The 17,607-nt window shown below is 52.3% G+C and overlaps 1 protein-coding gene across 2 annotated transcripts in view; it reads right to left on the minus strand.

The window, feature by feature from the left end:
- Positions 1 to 17,607, minus strand: part of PACS1 (phosphofurin acidic cluster sorting protein 1) — a 116,217-nt gene that overhangs the window by 3,994 nt on the left and 94,616 nt on the right. Inside the window, exons 8-21 of one of the 2 annotated variants that reach the window (XM_033120439.1) lie at positions 15,867 to 15,926; positions 14,843 to 15,003; positions 14,377 to 14,494; positions 9,982 to 10,062; positions 8,307 to 8,422; positions 7,983 to 8,118; positions 6,681 to 6,785; positions 5,913 to 6,019; positions 5,127 to 5,281; positions 4,906 to 5,016; positions 4,074 to 4,176; positions 3,592 to 3,634; positions 1,402 to 1,444; positions 971 to 1,106 (exon numbers count right to left, since the gene is read on the minus strand). In XM_033120439.1, coding sequence (XP_032976330.1) covers positions 971 to 1,106; positions 1,402 to 1,444; positions 3,592 to 3,634; positions 4,074 to 4,176; positions 4,906 to 5,016; positions 5,127 to 5,281; positions 5,913 to 6,019; positions 6,681 to 6,785; positions 7,983 to 8,118; positions 8,307 to 8,422; positions 9,982 to 10,062; positions 14,377 to 14,494; positions 14,843 to 15,003; positions 15,867 to 15,926 — 1,475 coding nt within the window. The remainder of the gene's footprint in view (positions 1 to 970; positions 1,107 to 1,401; positions 1,445 to 3,591; positions 3,635 to 4,073; positions 4,177 to 4,905; positions 5,017 to 5,126; positions 5,282 to 5,912; positions 6,020 to 6,680; positions 6,786 to 7,982; positions 8,119 to 8,306; positions 8,423 to 9,981; positions 10,063 to 14,376; positions 14,495 to 14,842; positions 15,004 to 15,866; positions 15,927 to 17,607) is intronic. The other variant, XM_033120440.1, reaches the window with a different exon arrangement.

The raw sequence follows: 17,607 nt of genomic DNA on the forward strand, positions 1-17,607 counted from the left end.
TTCTGTGTTGCTTCAGCCCAGCTGGCGCCAGAAGCCTAAGCTCCAGGACAGGGTACTGCCCGTCGCATTCGTGGTGACAGCTCCATGGTGCTGGAGGACAGACTGGATGTGTGAGAGAGGGCAGCAGTCCCACGTGTCAGCATCAACACACACGCCCTGACTTACGTCTCACAGCAAAACCGTGACCGGCTATTTCACCTGGACTTTCAGAGTCGAAAATGAAGCTTACTAACTTGTCTGAGGGACATTCTTTGCTTGACCCAACTTTAGCCAGGCTCCTGAACCTTCTCCAGGCCCAGCTGTGCACTTCCTCGTCAATCCAGTTTTAGCAAGAACCTCCCCCCCATATCTGATCACCCTGGATATCTGCTCAGGTTTCTCACCCCCCATTCCCAGGATGTCTGGTACCCTGGCCTGCCTCAGTTTAGCCAGGATCCCCTATTCCCCATTTCCTCTCAGTAATTTTCCAGCGACTAACCCCACACTGCTCCTTAGCTAGAAACCCCCATTTGTTTGTGCTGTATTTGGAGTTGAGCCCCGTCTCTCTCCCCCACTGCAAAATCCCATCACAGTGGTCTCTACACCTGACGCTATAGTCCCCGCCTTGGATAAAGTCTCCCTTTCTGTGCTTTCACTAGTGTCACTGACAGTAACAGAACCACAGCTCTAACCCACGTGTGTCTGACTCCCCCGTCCACACTTTCTACCACGCTGGGCAGCCCCACAAGACATGCACACATCACTTTACAGGCTACCAAGGGCCACACCTCTGAGAGACAGACATGGCCGACAGAGCTGTTCGATGACTTGCCGGGCTAGTGATGTAAGTCTTTGAATTCTCACTCCAGTGTTCTCATCACCGTCCTACCCTCTAAACTCAGTGTGCTGTCACTGCCTCGTGCTGCTGCAGACAACGGGAAGTCAGGCAGGCCCTGGGCCCTGATGGACAGACGGGCAGTGAGAGCCTTACCCCACAACAGCAAGGGCACTGCTCATGGACGGGGAGGAAGGAGGGGTGGCAGTGGCATCCCGACTCAGGCCCGAGCTGGAGGGCGGTGATGTGGAGGGCACAGTAAGGCTGACCACCGGTGAGTCGTCCCCATCGCCTGTCAGAGGACAAACACGGTTGGCCAGAGGAAGCCACTCCTGACCCACTGGTGACAAGGAGCACAAGTGCCCGTGCCTGTCTCAGTGGCAGCCTGTACTTCTCTGAGCCTTAGATGCCTGCCCACCGCTTCACCTGGGCAGTGAGGGTGCCCACAGTTTTCCTGCTCAAACTCAGAATTAACCTAGGACACCCAAAGTCTTCACCTTCTGTCCTGCTGGACTGGAGAGGAGGCCAGGAAGGCACCACCCTCCCTCCAGAGGGGCCCCATAGGAAGCCTGTAGCAGAAGTCTCACCTGTAGCAGAAGGAGAGTCTTCAACCAGACCCACCTTCACCACCTGGAAGGAAAAGAATTGACACCGTATTAGATCCTCTCATCAAAGCTGCACATGTTCCGATCCAACCGGAAGCAGATAGCTGGGGGACAAGGGCCATTACGACCCATTATCTGAGTGGAGGCTTTTAAATTCTTTGCGAATCCAGAGCAGTCCAGATCTTTAAGAGACGTGAAAAAACCCAGTTCCAAAAAATGAGATGGGGCACAAGAGACCTTGTGGCTCTTCCCTAGGGATACAGATGAGGCCATCTGGAAGGCAGGAAACATTTCCATAGCCTGATCTCCTGTCTTCTAAGATCTCAAGGCTAGGAGGCCATCTTCCCATGTCAGAGAGAGAAATGAAGAACACTGAGAAAGCCAGGGGGTATGAGGGTACTGGGAGGAGCTTTCCGCATGCCTGCTTGTTGCACCAAGCCAAGGGGACATGGAGCCGTGCTGATACCTGCTCCCTCTTTTCCAGACTTCCTGGAATCTGGAGGGATACCAGTCAGGAGGGGTCCCAGGCACACGACCACCCCCCAAGGTAGTGGTGTTGATTCCAAAGAATTTTAGATGCCTCATAGGGAATTCTGGGAAGGATAGAGGGTGCCCTCCAGTGGCCAGCAAAGAGCACAGCTAGAGAGACTGAATGTCACAGCTGTGGCTTGAAGCGACAGGTGAACTGACAGGACCTAGGCCCATCACCCGGCAGAGGCAAGGCAGAGCTGGGAGGTCACGGAAGGTGGACCCTGGGGACTGGTGTGAAATGGAGAGCATGCGCAGATGGTCTCCTCAAGGCTGGCTGCTCAGAACACAATGCTCCTATTCACTGAAATTTGTCCCAAATTTTCTCCGCATCCTATTTTAGATCCCAGAAAGTAACACACTAACACTCTGAGCTTCCTGGATACGACTCTCCTTGCTCCCCTAACATTGCATGAGGCTGCAAGCTCCTTTGTTTATTGAACTTAAAATTTTTTATGTCTCTGTCTTAGCTGTGAGGCCAGAGTGGGCAGCAATCCACAGCTCTATGACGATACGAGTCAGACCCCCACCCAGGCTACAGGCCACAGTCTGGGGCACCCAACACGGCTATGGGAGAAGCCCTAGTGGCTAACGGGAAATGACTGGACAAGCCAGACCTCCCAGGAGGCTTTGCAAGGTACACAAGAGAAGGGGCAAGTGAATTTCCCCAGGCTCGGGCATCTCTCAAGATCACTCAAGACATCCAGAATCTGGGACAAGGCGCCGGACCCCTCCCCTGCACATACCCTGCCCCCTGGGAGCTGGGAAGGGTCCTCAAGGAGATTATAGAAAAAGATTCAAGCTAGCTGATATGGAAGGACAATTTGATCATCTCATACATGGAAATCTGAGTTTCAGCCAAACTTCTGTGGTGTGGTCTGGCCCAGGCAGGGAGTCAGATCTTCTCCCTTAGGGCTTCCTCTCTTGGTTTGTCTGTCTTGTGGCCCAGCTACCGCCAAATGAAACAAAGACCAGTACCACCTGACACCAAAGATACCCATAAGGTGTCCTCTTCAGTTTCCAAATCCACTAGTATAGTGATTCTCCCTTGACTGAATAAAAAGGGAAAGAAAAGACCCTTATTCTCAGTGGTCTATCTGCCCCTAAAGACAGAAACAACCTATTTCTCGCATTTATCTCCAGACTGTCACCTATCATTATTTCTGAGGAGCTTTCTTTTCCCTGGAGCCTGCAGAAGCTGTGCTCTGGACATCACTCCCAAGGCCAAGGCACAGGTTCAAGGCCTGGTGTAACAGATAGGAGAAACCAGTGATGACGTGGGGATGGGCCATGATTTGGGAAAGGAGGACACTGAAGGGAACAGTATATGTCCTCGCTCAGCATTTCTCCACCATAACATTTGGCGCCGGATTCTTCTTGGGGGGAGTGGGGGGCGGGCATCCTGCACATGGCAGGATGTTTAGCAGCTTCTCTGGTCTCTACCCACTAGATGCCAGTAGCACCCCCACTCCCAGCTGTGACAACCAAAAGTGTCTCCAGACATTGCCAGATGTCCCCTGGGGAAGACTCGCCTCCAGATGAGAACCACTGTCTAGATGAATCTTTTATGCGTGTGCGTGTGCGGCGAGGATAGGCAGGTAGGGAGAATGGCTGAGGCACAGTGAACAGGGGGTCAGTACTCACGCCAATGAAGGGGATAAACTTCTGATACGAGTCTTCATCAGGGCTGTTGAAGAGACAGGAAAGCGTTACAGTCAGTAGGTGAGGCCATGTGGACAGCTGGGAACATAAGCTTTTCATGTTTTTTGTGGCTTTAAGGGAGTCCTAACACTAAACATCATCTTTCCATCACATTTCGGGGTGGCACGAGGAGCCACAAAATAGAGGCAAAAGACCGGATTCTGCACAGTGCACCCCCGGCTCCCACGTCTGAACCCCAGCCCCCGGGATGGGCTTCTCTGTACTGAGGGCGCCCAGGCGGGTGTGGAGGCCCAGGGCAAGGGTGGGAGGGCCTTGATGGGAGGCAGTAGAAGTACTGCCTTTCTCTGTCTCCCACATTCTCCTGGGTTTCCACACAGGGAAATAGGGTAAGAAGGAAAATGTGGAAAAGCAAAGAACACTCCAGACTGACCCAGTTTTAAGAAATCCCCCCAAGTCAAACTCACAACTTATGCCTGCAGGTCAGCATGGCTTCGGCCACAGGAAGCTGGTGTGTCACGCCCGCCCCATTTACGTACTGCATCACGCGTCCCACCACGTCCAGTTGCTCTATAGAAAAGCCAGGAAGTGCCAGCTGATTGGGTTCAGCAGGCAAACCCGACAACCGGCTCAGAGAGCCCCTTTCTTGAGACCCCTGGGAGACTTATGAGTGGAGGCAGAGAGAGGGCTTGAAAGAGCTGTTGGTTTTGAATCTGTGCATCATGAACCAAAGCGCTGTCCCTGTCAATCATCTTTGGCAGTTCCTCACAGCCCTGCGCATTCCCGGGCTACCCACGCCCCGGCCTCTGTTCTTGCTCACACCAACCTCAGAACCTGGGGGGACCCCCCCGTCCACCAATCTGAGCCCGTCACTTCCTTCAAGGAGTGAGGAAGCACTTACCAGCGCTCAGCCCCGCTCCAACCCCCGCCATGAACGCTGTATTTCAGGAGGACATGGCCGGTGTAGTGTTATTCGTCATCAAAAGATCCCTTAGGAACTAGTCTCTGCTTCTGTATTAGGTCGTACAACCAAGGGTGTCCTCCCCGGCCCCACTCAGGGCGATCCTTATCTCTAGGTGGACAGGAGCAGAGCCAACAGCGGAGACCGAAAGCACCCAGAGTGGAAGGAAGGGCTGCTTCCCGGGCCTCCTCCTCCAAAACCCTGACAGCGTGAACACAGAAGGGGCTGGGAATTGGAGGCCCAGGGAGCACGAGCATCACGCTCCCCCAGGCCCCTCCGCCGGCCAGGACCAGCTCCACGAACACATGGCGTCTCCATCCTTTCTAAGGGGTCATTACCTGACACTGGGGGCTCCGAGCGACTGAACAGTTCTCTCCAGCCAGGATCAAGGAAGGTGCTGCTGTATCTACTGTCGACTGAGCCCAAGTATTTGGCCACAGGGTGAGAACCTGGTAGGTGAAAACCAGAGAAGGTGAGCGGTTAGGGGATGGAGTGGCAGCCCCTCCTGAGGACCCCCCTCCCCCGCTCCGCGTTAGGACTGGGACCCACGCGTCCTCACCCAGGGGGATGATGAGGAAGCGCATGTAGCCAAGCCAGTCGGAGGTCTTGCTGGCCAGCGACTTGACGAAGAACCGGAGGATGGAGCTCAGGTACGCCTGGCCGCCCAGCGCCGCCACCTTCACTGGCCTCGGCATGGAGGAGTTGCAGTTGCAGCTGGGGAGCAAGGGGACAGTGACGACGGCTCAGAGGAAGGCCCCAGTCTCAGGCTTGACTGGATCTCAGCAACGCACAGGGGACAAGCAAGCTCATAAATACCAGAGAGAGAGGCAATAAACCCCCCTGCTCTCGTGTGAGGAGAGAAGGCGGCTCACTGCAGAGGAGGGAGACAGGAGTGGCCGAGGCTGACGGGGAGACAGCTCTGCAGCGCCGCGCAGGGCGCGTGGCGGGCGTGAGCCTGGGCGCCCGCAGTCCCCCCGCCCCTCAGGGAGGGCCTGGGAGCGGAAGCCCTGACTCTGGGTGCCAAGTGGCACGGTACAGCAGAGGAACGGCAATAAAAGGCCTTTGTGAAACCCTGGGTCCTCTCTGCCTGGCCTTTGTCATCATGGGTGTAAGAAGAGGATGAGGAAGGAGTCAGGCCGGGAGGCAGGGAGGTGGCATTTCTCACACCCTGATCGTCTGGGGCCAGCAGCGACATCAGGGCACCACAGCCTGCCACCGTCCGACCATGCACTGACCACGGACCCTTGGTCTGCTGAGGCCAGGACGTCCTGTGACCGCTTGGAAGTCAGGGTGGGAGGACGAGGTCAAAGGAACCCCAAAGGCAGGAGAGAGGCAGAGCCCTTACTAGCGCTGGATGCGGGTGAGCAGGGCGGACAGCACGGCCTGGACCTCCACGGTGGAGCAGGTGCACACGACAGGCTTCCGCTGGTCCTGGAGCAGCTCCGCCACATACTGGGGGCAGCGAGGAAAGGGGGGACAGAGGTGAGGCCATGAGGCAGGGACACTGCTCCCCCATGGGCGCCACAAAGGCAGGCAGGGCCCAGAGCAAGCTGCAGGGTCCTTCCGCTGTCCTCAGACCACAGGTGGGCAAAGAAGTTCAGGTTTCCAGCTGTCAGTGAGGAGAAGGTGGGGCGAGACCCCTCAGAGCCGTGCTACCTGGGAAATGCAGGAAGGCTGAGGAACTTTTCGATTCTCACATCGCCTCTGCAGCCCACGGTGCAGAAGAGGGACTCTGGCACCAGGGTCCAACTGGGGGGACAGCGGTGAGTGGGAGCAGGTGGGGGTTGCGCTGCCCCTTCTGAGCTACTGTCATGGAAACCACAGGCAGCTGCTGGCTTTTATAGCACTCCACTTCTCAAGGTACCTACCTTCCATGACACTGCCTGACACACATCCTCACCCCGGAAGGGAGGTAGGGCAGCTGATACTGTTGCTTTTTTACAGATGAAGAAATTGAGGTCGAGAAAGTCAGTGACTTAAGATCCCACAGGCTGGAAAATGACAGAACTGGGACTAGAGCCAGGCTGTGGGCTTCATTCAGGGCAGGAGGGGCCTGATAGAGCGAATGGTTTTCCTCTCTCTCCTCCCCAGCCTGCGGCCTGTCGCGCCTCACCTGGCCCTGCCAGTCAGTGGTGTTCACAAGGATGACATTTTCGGGGAGGGCCGCATCCGACACCAGGATCTGATTCAGCTGGTCGTATACCACCTTTCTTGGAATCTGCAGGGACAAAAAAGTACATGTTAGGCAGTCCCCAAGGAGCTCGAGGGTGGGGCTGGGGGTCTAGTAGCTAGAGAATTCCCGGAGCAAGGGCATTCGGAGAGACAGTGGGAATTTGGGGAGGAGACCCAGTATCCCACTGGCCGGGCCAAAATGGAAAGCGGGAGGACGAAGGATAAGCAGAGAGGGTCCTGGGAGAACACACCCCACACCGGGCAGGCGTCCTGACAGGGTGGGCAGACACAGGTCTGGAGACACATCCCAGGAAGGATAATGAGGCAGGGGCAGTGGAGAGGCAGCATGCAAGGACCAGGAGGGTTGGAGGGAGGGAAAGGGGAGGCGAGCGGGTGCTCACAGGAACCAAAGAAAATGAGGGCAATGGGGAGAGAACTAATGAGATTGGAAGGCGCTGTGGGGAGGCCCTGCTGTCACAAGGCAGGAAGGCATTCCAGGAACGGTGATTAACAAGAAGGACAATGCCTCGCCCCGGGCACTGGGCTATTCTAGTCTCCGGTTCATTTCCACCTAGGTAATAGCGTCAAACTCAGGAAGCCACACTGACACAAACTTTCCTCCCATCATCTAATATTTATCAGGTAAATGAACAGGCTTGCTGTTAACTCTAGAAGAACAGCAGCTGTGTGAGGTGTGTCAGTTCAGAGAAAGCCCTTCCCCTAACCCCTGGTACCACTGGCCTTGAAAAAGAAAACACGGTCCCCGAAGTCCAGTTTCTTTTGTGCTTCTGTTCCAACCCACTGCCTTAGGTCTTTCAATCAAATATTTTACTACTGTTGATGAAATCAGACTAATGGGGTCACAGCAGCACTAAGGTGGCTGATGTCAGTGACTCTGAGGGCTGCCGTCCTCTATAACCACTCAGTCACCACACAATCTCCAGATTAATGGAGGATGGAGGCAGAGGGGGCAGAACAAACCAGAAGGTGTGAACTGCCACTTGGGGCTGATGGCAGGCTGGGACAATGCTGGCATTTCTTTCTCCCCCGCTGCCCACAAATCAGGCCCAAAGCCAACTGCACACTAGTAGTAAATAACAAGCATGCTAGACTTTTCTATTTAGGTCTGCTTTCAAGCCTGTCACTAGAGCACTTCACAGTGGTCCTCCTCTCCTCTCACCTAACTACCTGCCCAAGGAAGACGGCCAAACACACACGGAGGTCCAGGCATGCTCAGAAGTACCTGTGTGCTGTGGCCCAGATCGGGGGACCGCTCACTGTCGGAGCTGTTGGTCCTCTCGCTCAAGGGCTTGGAGAGTTGCCGCTCCTTCAGGGGCGTGCTGCGCTTCTGCCGGGGTGTGTGCACCCCATCCATTTTGCTGCCAGACATGTGCGAAGGAGGTGGTGAGACAGCCCCTCTGACCCCAAGACGGCCAGCCCACTCTTCCCAGGGCCCAAGTCTCTGCTAAGTCTGGTCGCAGCCTCGTACCATCTGCCGGCTTCCTTCATTCTACCCGCCCCTCCTCTCCCCACTTCCGTTTTTGGAGTTTCTTCCTGTCCGCAGTACCTGGGCGAGGCAGAGCCTTGGAGATCCATCTTACTGGACTTCATGGGAGTTTTGACTTTCTCTGGCACAACCAGACTTGTGCTCCCATCTCCAAACATGTCCTGGTCAGTGATCTCCTGCCATGGAGGAAAGGAAGAAGCGAGCGTTACTGCTCACTCAGCGCCACCAGGAGCCTGGTGGAGTCCCGCCAGGGCCCGTCACCGTCCTGAGAACAGTCATTCCCTCTCTTTTCCTATAGCTCCCACCTCACTCGGCGAGGACACTGTTACTGTTTAATTGAATTGAGTGTACCCACTTTGCTGAGCACTGTCTCTTGCTACCATGTTTCCCCAAACATCAGACCTAGCCGGACAATCAGCTCTAATGCGTCTTTTGGAGCAAAAATTAATATAAGACCTGGTCTTATTTTACTATAATATAAAACCAGGTCTTACATAATATAATATACGATAAGACCCAGTATAATATAATGTAATATAATATAGTATAATACCGGGTATAATATAATATAATGCAATACTGGGTCTTATATTAGTTTTGTTCCAAAAGATGCATTAGAGCTGACTGTCCGGCTAGGTCTTATTTTCGGGGAAACACACTATGCAGTCTGTCTTCTACATTTATGAACATTTGCAACACACACACCTGAACTGACAATCCAGCTTTTCTAGGTGGGAAGGAGAGAGTTCTAATCAGGAAGTAACATGACTGAATTTCATTTTGAAACGCCCACTGTGCAGTATGGACCAAAGTGGGCCAAGAGTGACAGCTGGGTTACTCAGATTACCAGAGAACTACAAAGCGCAAGCTGTACAGTAAGTTTTTAATCACTCTTGAACCAAGCCTAAGGTTTGGTCATGCACCAGAGCTTTAATGCAGCATTATTATATATAGGAAACACAAGCCTAAAATAATTTTCTTGGATTCCACTCAACTACCAGGTCTCACTGTGAGGCTGATGCATAGCACACCCCAGAGGGTATTCAGTAACGTTCTCTGCTGCCTCCCTCCCGCCCTCCAATCTCAGCTCAGAAGTCCTCCCTGCAGTTGGAATCGCGCCATCCCTTCCTGTGCCACTATATGGGGTGTGCATAGGTTAGCTTTCCTCCTGGAGGGTGCCATCTTGATGGCAGAGACCTTGTGTTCTCATCTTTGCATCTTTAGTGCACAGTATATGTATATAGAACTCAATGGAATTAAATCGTACATCCCAGCCAGTTCACTCCCTGGCACTAGGGCTTGGCCTGCTCTCCTGGGCGGTTCCAGCATCTCTTAGAGGAAGGAGCTGACCAGTAATCCCTCAGAGATTTACTGTTGTAGCTGTTTGGCCATTGTAAGAGCAACAAGGGACGAAAGAATGGTTTTTTAGGTGCAGATACTGGTCATCATCTCTCAGAAGTAAAGGAGGGTGACAGATAGTGAGAAATTATCCAAATGAGCATTTGATCAGCTCTAATCAAAGGGCAGAATGGGGACATTTCTGGTTTGCTAATTTGGGGAATAACCAGGGTAGGTACATTCCATGGGTAAGAATTTTAGGAGAAAGAACACAGGACATGCACAAGTCCGCAAATGTGGCAAAATTTCCAGGATGGTCCTGAGGGTTTTTGTCTTTATTTCTAAAAGTACAAAAATTACTTTAAACAGCTAGAGCAGGAGACCGAACCATACATACCAGAGTGTCTGTTTCAGTCAAGCTGTCATCTTGATTTTTAATCCAAGCAGATTTGACTTTTTCTAGAGCAGCCAATTCCATCTGCAAAAATTATAATAATCAGTCATCACCAATCCAAATAACTACCATTAACTTGTTTTCTAGGTCCCTAAAAAACTTAAAGATACTTTCACTTAATCTGAAGACCTAATACAATCTTTGGGATTTTCATTTTATAAGGAGGTTATTTTTGTGAAAATGAAGCATCAGAGGGGTCAGTTATTTTTATAATCATTAAATCACTAACACAGTGAGATGCAGAACCCAGACATTCTGACAGATGTCACTAGGGAAGAGAAGCTCCAAGGTTACAGGGCTTTGCTATGGATTCGGTAAAGCCCTTTGCCCAGGAAGGACATTTGGGGCCTCTTCTGCTTGTCAGAAGTTGCTGAGAAGAAGGGATCTTACAGTTCAGGTCTTTGATTTTGAGACTAAAGACATCCATGGTAGCCTAATGCTTTTTGCTTGGTAGAAACATCTAGAGAACCCTCAAACAGAATATACTAAGCAAAAATCTCAATGTTAAGCAATTTAAGTGTGAATTAATTCTCCCCTTGTCCCCAACTCTTACTAGCATTTCTCACAAATATTAAAAATTTATTTTGCAAATACAGATACATACTCAGATGTTTCTTATTTGCTAACGTTGCTTCTGGCTGTGCTGATACCAACGTCAAAGTCATGAGCAGCTGAGGGTAGATACAGGGATGGTACTGGCCTCAGTGAATCTCTTTGGTTCTTGTGGGGAACCAGGAAGTCAGAAAAGATCACGGATATCCCACTTCCTCCGAATTCCTCAAAGTCCTTCCTCTGAGTAAATTAAACAGCACTGAGAACTATCAGGCTAATAAGTTCAAGGGGTCACTTGGCAAACTAATGCACAAGGATCACAAAAGTAGGTCCCTGTGTCATACTCTCAAGCAGGGCTTCTCCATCTCAGCACTATCGACATGTGGGGCCAGATCCTTCACTGCTGTGTGTGGGGGGCGTCCTGTGCGCTGCAGGATGTTTGGCAGCATCCCTGGCCTCTACCTGTTAGATGCCAGTAGCAGACCCATATCCCTACCCCACCTCTCGCTGTGACAGCCCACAACGCCTGCCGTCATTGCCAATGCTCTTTGGGAGGAAAAAGTCATCCCTGGTTGAGAACTGCTGCTCTAACACCTGTACAAGCTTAACCCAACACACTTGAACCGGACCTTGGAGCCCAGATTGAGATGGTTTGGCTCAGAACCACACCCAACAGGCTGCCTCCAGACCGCACAGCTAGTTCATTTACACACTGTCTACATGAATAACCAATGTTAACAGAGTCTGGAATCACGGGGAAGTCCTGGTCGGACTTAAGACTGAAGAGGATTTCACCCCATTCTGGATCATCTCGGTATGACAAATGAATTGGGGCGGTACCACCACTGAGCTGGAAGCTTTCAAAGCAGCATGTCCTGCAGTCAAGTCTCTGGCAGCTATGGCAAGTTTCCACGGCAAAGCTGCACGAGCTGACGAGATCTTTAACTGGGATGGGGTCGGAGGGTGCCTGTCGGCCACATACTGACTCTTCTGGAGGTTCCCGACAACCCCACTCAGAGCAAACTCCGCTTCTCCAAGTCTCTAGTCCTGCTCCTATAAATACTCAGGGCTGTCCTCACGGCAGGAACCTGGGACACCTGCAGTGCAGTAGCCGTGTCTGTCTAATTGTGTGGCGCTGGAGGCAGATGCCAGCAGTCTGTAGCACTGTGCCTGTGGGGCGATGCTGGCTGCAGAGAGCGCACACGCTCGTGTGTGTGTGTGTGTGTGTGTGTGTGTCTGTGTGTATGAGCGCATGCGCACAGGGGGGATCATTTTCGGCTATCATTTATAAGAGGTAAGAGTCTCTGGCACCATTATTACAGTGGTATGGAAACAGCAACTGTGGGCAGCAGGCAGTCCTGGCTGAAAGGCTGCACCTGAGGACTGTCAGGCCCACCGTGACCAGCCTGGAGGATCACATGGTGTTGCTTTGTGCTCAAGTCCTAGGAACACTCAACAACTGTAACAGGCTGTATCCGCAGAAACTCCTTCTGGTTCTAGTGACAAACTAAATCCTCTGAAATTTGGGGAACAAGCCGGAAGATTAGGAAAAGTAAGTAACAGTGGTAGGAGATCCAGGAGATTAAGTGTTAGGCAGCGCGTGTGTGCCCGCCGTGCATGCACCACCTCAGGACTTTGTCCCTAGTACAGTTAGCAGTTCTCTGAGTAACAGCCTCGCCCTGGAGCTCCTTCCCAAAGTGCCTTTCATACTAAAGGATTTCAAAGTTCCACACCCACATCAAGACATATGGGGTTTTTCAAAATAGAAATATCACAGAGAATCAGCAAAGCAAGTCTGAAATCTGGCCAAGGGAGCCAGAATTTGAAGGACTCACTAAAAAGACATCCAGATTTTATCTGTTTCTGGAGTCTGCACTGAAATGGTGCTAAGGGACTATAATAATAACAGCAACAGCAGCTTACGTGCTGCCCGTGCAGTCAGTCCGTCCGTCCATCAACCAAGCACCACGCTAGAGGTTTAGTTCCTCATTGTATCTTGACATGGCCTTGTAAGCATGTGCTTTCTAAAACTACATGATTTGTAAACGTGGAAACGAAGGCTTGGTAACTGCCCCCGAGCACACAGTCCGGGGAATAATGAGTCAAGAGTCCAACTCCGAAGTGTGACTCCAGAGCCCATGCTCTCAACCCAAAACAAATGCTCGGCCTAAGCAGGGACCCTTAGACCATCGCATGGTGAAGACTGATACTCAATTGACTTCTGAGCAAACTTGGCTCCTCTGCCAGCGGCTTTACCTTATAAATAAGGCACATGAGGCTCAGAGCATGAAGGAGGTTTTTCTCTTTAAATTCTGTAAGCCATGTAACTGAGACTAAAGTAAAACCTAGAGACAAATTCCATCAACCCAGAAACATCTTCATCAGTGTAAGAGTTTCTCTTGCTGATTTAATACGAACACTCCCTAGCATTTATTTAGCGTTCGCTCACCGTACGTTAGGTCATGCTAGTGCTTTAGGGCCACTAGCTCCGTTAATCGTTTAATTGCCTTTTGTTACAGTACAGTTCTGTTCTGCATTCCTAGGACCCCGAGAAACAGTCCTCACTCGGCCAGGTCTGAGGTTCCTCCCTAGAAGACTCATCCCTTATACATTCATATTTAAATGCAATCTGGTTCTAGTGGCTGGATCTGTCCACAGGGACAGTGACGATTCAGCAGGGCCATTCAGCAGCCCGGGGAGAGAGAGCCGCTCCAAGCCCATCCTGAAGATAAATGGGGAAGAGGCCTCCTCAGCTCCAGATCACATGAACCTGGGCTGGAAACCTGCTGAGGTTGCAGGGTCTGCAGTTGGCAGGCCTGAGATTTGTCTGGCGGGATTCGCTGGGTGGGCTGCACTTTTGCAGCCCATGTTTCCTCACTAACGCCACCTGGTGCCACCGTTTTAGGCCCAGACTGTGCCTGTGGTGCCTTCAGCCCAGAGGGATTAGGTGGAAGACAGCCCCACCTGGTGGCAGCAGGCAGTAAGGCAGCCAGGAGCTGCCTGACGGTTTGCAGACACTTGGGACAGGTGGCAGCCCTTCCACAGACACAGGGGATGGAGCGCCTCACACACTTCATTCAGCCCCTTCCCCACAATTAATACCTATTTGCAGGGTGAGTTTTGTATTCCCTTTGTTAAAGCAGCAAGAATAGGAGGACTTAAAAGGATTACATTTCTTTGATCTAAGAAAAGACACTGGGCTTCCAACAGCAAACTATAAGCTGCACTAAAATCATGCACGGCTTCTTGCCTTTAGTCGTAAATGGGAGGCAGAGCAGATGCCCAGGCCTGAGGCTCCTGTCTCTCATCCACCGCGGGAGAACCTGCCCAACGGGCTTGGGTGCTCCAGGAGACAGCTTCTTTCTCCTCTGGCTCACCAGGCAAAATGGAAACCTGCTCACTAAGTTCTGTATTCTTTGAGAGAACTGCCCCTCTATGAAGAAACCTACGTTATGTTCAGTCTCCTGAACAGGACTGTGGGCTACACCTGTTCTTTCCTCAGCCTGGAATGCAGAACCGCTTACCACTGGCCGGATGCCATACTGCCAGCTACCATGCGACAGATGCTGAGGGAGAGGTTTGGAGGCTCCAAGCCATGGCGGGAACAGACCAAAAAGAACACGTGACCGGCCACAGCAATGCCCTAAGAACTAAGCTCTCAGCTAGGACTGAGATGAGGACGACCGAGGTTGAAACAAGATGACATCGCTCTTCTGAGGTCACACAAGGAGCCACGAGCAGAGGGCCCAGTGTTAAGCCCCCCGCCCCCCAGGTCCCTCGCCCTACCCCATAGCCATTGGTCTTGCTCACAGGGCTGGTGGTGTCTTTGCCGAGGCTGCCCTTGCTGTTGAGGCTGCCAATCTCCGTCTGTGAGCTGGACTGCGACATTCCCTCAAAGAAAGGCCTGCGGCGAAGAAGCACAGCGAGGGTCAGTGCCACCAGGGCCCAGAACAGCTGCTACTGGAGAGCTGGGTAGAGCTGGTGTTCAAGAAAGATCAATGACTTGGGCTTCAAGGACACCGGGGAGAGAAAGGACAGGGCAGAGGCTGGACAAGTAGGGACCTGGACCGAAGGACTTCAGGAAGAGTCCTGTCAGGACTCGTCAGTTAGCGGCAAAACCATGCTCTTTATCCAGACAGCCGGAGGTTCCAGAGGAATGAAGAAGCAAGATTCCCTGGTAATGGGGGGAAGGGAGGGGGGGGTCCGGGAAGGAGAGGTGTGGGACAGTTTGCTAGAGGAGGGCGGGCCTCACTTGAGCTTGGGCTTTGGAGTGCTAAGGATGCTCTCGGTCTCCTCCATTTCAGGGCCACTGTCGCTGGGGTTGTACATCTCCAGACTATCATACAGTTCATCCAGGTCCTCTTCCACCTCTCGGATCTGCTCCCGTGACACGTGTTCCAGCCCAAAGCCCACCTGCGGGGAAAAACGCTTTGAGTTTAGGGTAACTCCTGTTAATAGTTATGGCAGGCCTGCAACTCCTTCCTCCTGGACAGGTACCAACTGGCCTTCCTAACTGGTCCCCCTTAAGGGACATGCCACAGCATCACACTCATTGGGACAGTCTTGATGTCCTTGTTGTGATCCAGTCCTGAGAGCCAGGATGTGGGGAGGCCACTGGCCCCCTTCAGTCCCTCCCTCACACTCCACACTGCGGACCTGACATCGGGAAGAACACTGGAAGTGCTAACATAACTCTCACAAAGAACGGGCACAAGAAAACCCAGAAGCCCGTGACCCCGTGCGGGCTAGTTCTACCCTCCTCCGTAAGTCCACAGGACAAAGAAATCTCTGTCTCAACAATTTTCACCTTCATCCTTTTTTCGGTCCACTGAGAAGAGAAGCCTGTGAAAACTGGCACCCGGCCTGCCCGAGCCCAGGGAAGAAACTGCTTCTCCGCTCATGGCCAATCCGTGGTTACTCAAGGGCCGAGCACTGAGGACACTCCCACCTCAGAGGCTGTTGCTCATGACACTGCCCTTGGGGGGAGAAGTTTGCCAATGATGACAACTTCTCTTGTTACTGAGAGCCCAGAGCAGAGTGGGGTGCTAACCAGTGGCTGGGTCTAACCTGCTGCCCGTCTTCAAACACTGGGAAGCCTCGGGTACTACATGAAGCCTTTCTTTCTCTTTCCAAGTAGCTCAGAGCCCTTCTTTGGCTACCCTCTCCTTGGGGGTCCTGGAATCTTGACTCTCCATGGCAAAAGAGTGTACCCCAGGAACGAGGGTGAAACTCAGGGAAATCTACTCACCATCAACCTCGGGATTAAGGGGTCGTACCTCATCTGAAACTTTAAACCGCTTCAGGAGGGCCACGAACTTCTGTTTGATGTTGGGTTGCTGCAGGGACAAATTGCACAAAGGTTCTCAAACATGCACTTGGGGAAGGGGATCAATTCCAGTCCACAGACTGACTGAGAGCCCACTTTTGTGAAGAACTAACTGGGGAGGACACAAAGATGGGAAGAGAGGATTTCTACCCTCTGGCCCTTGGGACCTATGAGCGGAGATAGACGCGTGCAGGACTAATCCAGTGCAGAGCACTGCGTCCTGGCGTGTGGAGACAGGTGGAAGGAGGAGGTGTCATGGGTCCGTAGGGCCCTGGTGACATGCAAGCGTGCACCTGCAGCTCACCCCCTCATCCTTCAGATCCAAGATGCCGACTGGCGACCTCCACCTGCACATCCACAGGCACCTCCCACTCCACGTTTCCAACGTGGAACTCCTCCTCTTCTCCTTGTAACCCTCCCCTGGCTACTGATGTCACCGATCCACCCAACCGCCTGCAATCTAAACCTGGAGTCCCTCCCCTGCCCTCTCTGCCCAGAGCCGGTACACACTCCCACCTTCTCCATCTGGAACACCACTACTTTCATCCAGGCCTTTCTCCTCGCATCTCTCAGGGATCACTGCAACAGCCTTCGGCTGGCAAACCTACCCCTCTCCTCCCCCACTTCTAGCCAGTTTCCCATCTTGTTCCCTCCGAAGTCCACAGGGACCATCTATTCCAAATGCAAATCTAATCATGTTACTCTCCAACCTAGAGGTCTTATCTTAATGGGCCCGCACCACCTAGGGCACAAAGCTGAAGTGTCTGCCCAATGTCTGCCAGAGGGCTGGTTCTGCCTGTCTCTAGCCTCATCTCATGTCCAAACACTCACACCCCATACTCAATACAAACTAAGTGCCTATAATTCTGTGAAAAGCTGCAGGCTGCCGTGCACCTCTGGGCCTCTCCACGTGGTATCTTCTGCCTTGACTAAACCATCCCCCAAACCACTTGGTGTAGTTCTAGTTATTCTTTAGAAGCCCGTGTCTCAGCCTCTCTCATCCGTGAAGCTCTCCTGTCTCTCCCGCTCAGAGATGGTCACTTTCCCCTTAGTGCCACCTCTGTTCTTACACAAAGCTCTATCTTCTAGCACCTAGCCTACTGTGTTGTAGTCACTTATTTAGATGTGTCTGTGTCACTAGGGAGTTTTCAGATGGCATGTACTGGGCCTTCCTTATCTCTATGTCCCCAACTCTGGGCACAATGCCTAGTATGTGGCCATAAGTACTTCCTGCCTGAATGTCAGACTCACTGTTTGGGGATGGAAAAGACCAAGCTGCAAGTAAGACTGAGCTCCGCCTTCAAGAAAGGGCAGGGCTTCTGAAGGTGGAAAGGTCATACACAGCAGAGAAAAAAGCATGCGTTCGTGGTGACAGAGAAGGATAAAACATATTCCGAGAAGAGCAAGTCAATTAGTGTGTCTAGAACAAAATGTTCTTGGTCGGGAGAGGAGAAACCATGTGCACAAAAGGAGACAGAAACCAAAGAACAATTACTAAGTCTCTGGAAATCTGACTGAAAAGTGCCTGCAGCTAATAAAAAACCTATGGGGGCGTGGATATTAATAGGAGCGCTGAACTCTGGTCATATAACCAGTGAAGCTATGAAGGAGACCACAGGAGGACGTGATTTGTAAAGCTCTGGAGGGCCCCACCCCGGGGAGAAAATGGGGCCTCTTTGTGGTTACAGAGC

Source organism: Rhinolophus ferrumequinum, chromosome 11, assembly GCF_004115265.2.
Source record: "Rhinolophus ferrumequinum isolate MPI-CBG mRhiFer1 chromosome 11, mRhiFer1_v1.p, whole genome shotgun sequence".
Classification (NCBI taxonomy): domain Eukaryota; kingdom Metazoa; phylum Chordata; class Mammalia; order Chiroptera; family Rhinolophidae; genus Rhinolophus; species Rhinolophus ferrumequinum.